The sequence below is a fragment of the Gossypium arboreum genome, chromosome 4 (genome assembly GCF_025698485.1).
Source record: "Gossypium arboreum isolate Shixiya-1 chromosome 4, ASM2569848v2, whole genome shotgun sequence".
Taxonomy (NCBI): domain Eukaryota; kingdom Viridiplantae; phylum Streptophyta; class Magnoliopsida; order Malvales; family Malvaceae; genus Gossypium; species Gossypium arboreum.
Window position 1 is genome coordinate 77,857,796 of NC_069073.1, and position 6,169 is coordinate 77,863,964.

The following is a 6,169-nucleotide window of genomic DNA, read 5'->3' on the forward strand; positions in this document are numbered from 1 at the left end:
GAAAACAATTTCAATAGTTCAGAGTTTGTTTTCGTACAGCGCAGTCTCTAGCAGTTTACTATAGTTTCAGTTTAACTATAGTTTTCAGTATATACTAACTAAAGTATTTTCACAGTATATACTACCTATAGTAGTTTCAGAATAGCATAGCATTTTAAATTAAAGCATATATCAGTTTTGGAATACTTACAGGACCGACGCCGGGAATACTTAAAACATATAGCCTTTTCTAACTGTCGAGTTATTGTGTTTGACATAATGCTCGCATACAAGGCCATCGGGAACATTGTTGTCATTGTTTAAACACAATAAGCGTAGTTAGAATATGATGAAACTATTAAAGGGTTGAGCTAATATAATTTGAAATACAAGATTGAGCTAATTTATCTATGGTAGAGGTATAATATGATTATAAGCAATGGCATTGATGTTCATGGTTACATTATTGAAATGGTAGAGGTTTTATGGCACTCAATCAATTACCTTTGGCATTAAGCCTAGTGTTGAGACTTCTTATGCTATTAGCATAATAGCTCATGAGTTCCTTTAAGTGTTTTTTTTTTGGTAGTGCCTCGGAACTTCAGACATCCTAAGGAGCTTGAGCGCAGAGAAAAAGGTATTGGTGATGGTACTGTCAATTACAGAATGGATGATGGGGATGAAATTTACATGCACTCATAAATGAGAACCATTATTGGCCCACACAATGTAATTGGTTTTTCTGTTGTCAACATATTAGATATTCTAACGTTGTTCCATTAGATTAAACTTTGTGTTTTGTATGTGAATCTTTTGAAGCATCGAGTAATAAACCTAGCTTTTGACAAAATCAAAGAACTTAAAAGCATGTTCTCATTTTTGTTTTTGTTTTGGTACGAAGCTAGGGGTCTAGAAGATGTGGCTAATGTATATGGGATTATGATGTTATCTTATTGTTGCTTATAATTCATGGGATTAATTTCAGAAAACCTTCGCAAACTATCACCCATATTTTAAATTGGTCCCTAAATTTCAAGGGTTTTAATTGAGTTCTCAAATATATCAAGTTCTTCTATTAGAATAACTATCAATTTAAGTGTTGAATGTCAGTTCAAATTTATATCATGTAGCATATTCAAAATACGTGTGTATCTTCTAAATGGACATATTTAATCTGACATATTAAAAAAAAAACAATGTTAATAAACTTCAAGTGGGCTATTTTTTGTAACATGTCATATTCAAGTTGTTTATGCAATAAGTACACTCATGTTTACACTTTAATTATGTGTTTTAAAATGCTCCATGTCGTATTTAAGCTGCCATTCAATGTTCAAGCTAATGGTTAGGCTAATTGTAAGACTTGATTAATACAACTTTAATAATTTGATGAGTCAATTAGAACGTTTTAAAGTTCGACAACAAATTTATATCCCAAACAAGTTTGAGAATGCGTGGTGCAATTAACCTTATCTTTTTAACAAATTAGCATTGCGGTATATTTGTGCTTATCTAAGGATCACCTTACTATCCTTACTTTTTGAAATGAACAATAGATCTTTTGCTGAGGGGTCCTAAAAACTATTTTTTGTTTCATGTATTTCTGTTTCTTTCTTTGTAGTGATCTTTATTTTCCTGTTATCAGACTGTACATAATGGTAGAATCTATCAGTTGAAGCTGTTCTGTGATAAAGATTATCCTAAGAAGCCACGAAGCGTCCGGTTTCATTCGAGTATCACCATGACTTGTGTTAACCACGAAACTGGAGTGGTTTATTAATAATGTTACGTTCATTTGTGGGGCAATGATCAGTTTATTTTCTTTCATATTCATTGGTTAAAATTTTTCTGCTTTTCATTGATTGATTGTTACAATTATCACTTGTTTGAGCGCAATGCAATATAGTTACTATTGTGCAAATCCTTCCGCCCCCCTCTCTTATGTTTTCTGTGTGGTTACGGAACTTGGATACAGAGTTCTAAAAGTAATTCAACCATCCAGGGCATTCTGATTTGTGCAACTGTACTTTTTTATATTGTTATTAGTTGGATGAAAGAAAGGCTCGTGACAAGAATTTGATGGTATCCAATGGCAACAGGTGGAACCAAAGAAGTTTGGACTTGTGGCAAATTGGCAGAGGGAGCATATACTGACACAGCTGAAAAAGTAGATGGTGGCCCCACATAACCAAAAGCTGGTACAAGTACAACTTTCTTAGGGTACGTACTTCTAGCAATCAAGGTCATATCCATATCCTGGATCTAATTGCATTTGCTTGTTGATCCTGTTGACTTTAAAGAACATACTGGGGGATGCCCCAAGAAGCGTCTCCATTTATTCTCCTTGGCTTAATCTTCTTTATCATTTTTCGCTGAACTCCGTTGAAGGGATGGTGTTTGATTAATGAGGTTTTATCAAATGTGTAAATATTTTTTTATTATTTTTATAGTCCTGGCTTTTATTTGTTTACTCTTTTAGAAAATTCTTGTTGTTTGACATCTTTGTTCCAATACTAAAAAGAGCAATTTCTTTCTCTTCCAAGATAAAAAAGGGTGGAATACAGGAATTGTTATACTTAAGCTATTAAAACAGGTTGAGTTGCTTTGATCAAAGCCCTACCACAACTAATGATCAAACCATGATCAGCCTGCAACTTTGATTCGTGCATGTATAGGATACTTACAGATGAGAAGTACAATACTAGAAATGGAGGACAGAATTTTACGTATGTTTAAAGCATTTATCTCGTTTTGGGTGGTAGAAGTTGTTCGTGCATGTTATCATACAGATCGAGACTAAAGACCCGAAAGAAGCAGAAGACTATGGTCGTAGATATTTCCTGCTGCGTTATTGTGTAAAAAGTTTTTGTTGGAATGACCTGATTATCGCTTCTTTACGACATCCGACCATGATTACATACAGTGATTGGGAAGATGGCATCCAATTCTTTGATTTTCCATCACCCTAACATGGCGCCATCAATGTTGTTCGTCCTCTGGTCCCCCTCCCCCCAAATACTTCCATTTCAGAACAAATCTCGGTGACTTGTCCATACTATTATTAACTCTTCTCCGTTTCGTTGCTCAAAAACCACAGTATTATTTAGCATTTAGCAATGTGGGGTTTTAGGGATATAAACTAGTACTCTCCATGAAGTCACTTTAATGCAAAAAAGAAAAAAGAAAAAAGAAGAAGACAGATGTAAAATAAGGAGCATATACTATTAAGAGCAGCAACAACAAAAAGTTGTATAATAAAACTCACATTAATTCAGAGTGATGCACTGGAGAGTTGGGGCATCTCATTCCTGTATAATTTGTACTTAGTTGGGTTCCTCCTTCACGATCTATCCGATAATTCTTGTATTTATGTTTTATAATTACTTCATATCCTGGTTGTAGTTAATATGTCAATGATTTGGTTTAATGATAATGATGTTGGAATTTGATTGTTGTACCATATTTTAATTTTTATTATTTTATTCTATTTAATATTACAAAATTTATGTATAAAAATTATGAGATTTATTATATAATTAAAGGGATGTGATTTCAAATACACATATATTTCTTTTCAATTTAAGGATTCAAAATTAAAGTAAATGGAAGCATTGTATTAAAAAATACGACATCTACCTCAACTCTATTTTATTAGAGAAGGAACTTATCAATAAGTTCAGAGTTCAAATGAAAAAAAAAATGGATTGATTTCAAGTGTAAAGGTGAAAAAGGAAAACTACCATCTGAACTCCAAATTAAGTAAAGTTCGAATTCAACTGAAAAAAATAAAACTAATTTCAAGTATAAAGGTGAAAAAGGAAAATTACCATTTGAATTTCAAATTAAGTACAAGTACAGAGTTCAATTGAACAAAAATATACTGATTTCAAGTATAAAGGTGAAAAGAAAAATTACCATTTTAACTCTAAATTAAGTGGTGTGAAATAAGAATTTCAAAATTAAATTAGTAGTCGAAATAGTTAAATTATTAGTTTGTCATTTTGATTAATTTATATAATTTAATTAAATAAATTATTAATGAGTAATTCTTAATCAATTAATTTAATTTTTTGAATAGATGTCTAACCAATCCGACCAACCGATTAAATAAGCATGGTGAGGAATGGACGACCAAGTATATGATGGTATAGTACCCTTTGTTAATTCCATATTATATATATATATATATATATATATATATTTATATATTTATACACACACGTTTCATGTTATCTGCGTCAATATGTTTCTCTTCTTGATTATTCATTACTATGCAGGGATTATATAATTTAGAAAAAAATCATATCTAAAGTTAAATTAATTAAGAAGCAAAGTAAATTAATTTAAAGTTGGAAAAGATATCTATAAGATATGTTAAAACAATATTTCAAGAAAGAAAACATATAATAAGACTGCATATATATTTTGTTCATACAATAGTATATTTGTTTAGGTTCAAGGGTCGTCTGAAATTTAAGAGAATTTAAAAAAAAATATTAGACGTGAAAAATGGGTTCGAGAAAAAAATTAGATTCATTTAAAATATGAGTTGTACTTGCCTTAAACATTTAAGGCCCGAGCCTGGTCCAACCCATTTTTAAAGTTTGTAATATTTTATATTATATTATTTTATATATCATGTAATATTAAGATGGAAATATAAAAAATATATAAATTTATTAAATATTAAATAAAAATAATAAAAATATATTTAAAATTAAAAAAAAATAATGAATGGACTTAAAATAAACTTGGTTTAGCCAGTTAAAAATATGGATAGGTTTAAGTAAAATTTTATGCTCATATTTTGGGTTGAACTAAACTTGGGATTAATACAAAGTTTAGTAATATAATACTTAAATTCAACCTGAACCTGACCTAACCTATGAATAATTCTAACTATAGTTATATGTACTTTAAAATGTGACACTCTTTTTATCTCCTTTTCTTTATACATTAGGGATGTATGTAGAGGTGATCATGGGCCAGGCCCAGCTCAACTAAAAAATTAGGCCCATTTGTTAGGCCCGAGCTTGATCTGCTTGAAAAATGGGTCTAAAATTTTATCTAAGTCTAACCTGGATAAAAATGCTAAAACCCAACCGGCCTACCCAATATTAATTTTTATATTATTTTTATATAATTTTTAATATATGTATAATACATCAAAATAATAAAACATCAAAATAAATATTTCCCAACAAATTGAAAATAAATTTTAAAAAATATGTATACTTAAATAACACTAATATAGATGTAACTTAACAAGCAAATGCCTCTAAAATAATAACAAAATTAACAAATGCCTTTAAAATAATAACAAAATTAACAATAAAATAAGTTTTATACAATATCCGAATAATAACAACAAAATAGTAGCAACATAATAGTAAAATAGTAGCAAAATAGAAAGTAAACAATAAGAAAATAACATTAAAAAAAAAGGAGCAGATATTTTTTGTCCTTTAGTGAATTTGGGTCGAGTCAGGCTGTGCCAAAAATGCCTTGCCCGAGGCCTGACCCATTTTTTAAACGGGGCTTATCTTTTTTTTTAAGTCCTTTTTCGGGCCTACATTTTTGTTTAAATCCTCCTACGTTTTGGGCAGACCTTCGGGTCAGGCCGGGTGGCCCGATCCATGAATAAGTCTAGATGCATGGCTGAGGGAAGGGAAAAAGCAATGAATATAAAGAAATAAAAATATTTTAAATTATATATTTTTATAATAATTAAAATTAATTGTTTTTTAGAAAAGTTAGTTCCTATGTTGATTACTTTAATCTATGTTGGATCAATTAGAAGAAAAAAGGTTTAAAATATAATATAATTGTTCTTTTTAGTTTAAAGGGATTAAAGGATTGGTTTTAATATCTATCACATCAGTACTTGTTTTTCTTAATAATTTTATTTATTAATAGAATATTTAGATGAGTCAATCCTTAAATTATTTTAATTATTTATTCATTTTTGTCATATTTTTTTCATATAATATTTTTGTTGCATCTTAATCTATCTTATATTTTATATAAATTATCACGATTATTGGAAGGTAATTCTAAAATTATTTAGAAATATCAAAATAATTAATAATAATTATTTGATGTAATAAAAAGTAAATTATTTACTTTTTAATTTCCCAGACATAGTTGGGAATAAAAGTTAGTCACAATTAAAAGGAGCATATCTCTTAAA

At 29.4% G+C, this 6,169-nt stretch overlaps 1 protein-coding gene and 1 long non-coding RNA gene across 2 annotated transcripts; one reads left to right on the top strand and one right to left on the bottom strand.

The window, feature by feature from the left end:
- Window positions 1–681: 681 nt before the first annotated feature.
- Window positions 682–2,150, top strand: LOC108459994 (ubiquitin-conjugating enzyme E2 variant 1D-like). The gene is made up of 3 exons (XM_017759380.1): window positions 682–723; window positions 1,625–1,750; window positions 2,079–2,150. The coding sequence occupies exons 1-3, from the start codon at window positions 682–684 to the stop codon at window positions 2,148–2,150; spliced, it is 240 nt and encodes a 79-aa protein (XP_017614869.1).
- A 379-nt stretch (window positions 2,151–2,529) lies between these two features.
- Window positions 2,530–3,372, bottom strand: LOC108459945 (uncharacterized). Its single transcript, XR_001867439.2, has 2 exons — window positions 3,245–3,372; window positions 2,530–3,139 (listed from the first exon to the last, which is right to left on the bottom strand). It is a non-coding gene; the product is annotated as an uncharacterized LOC108459945 (long non-coding RNA).
- Window positions 3,373–6,169: the final 2,797 nt, after the last annotated feature.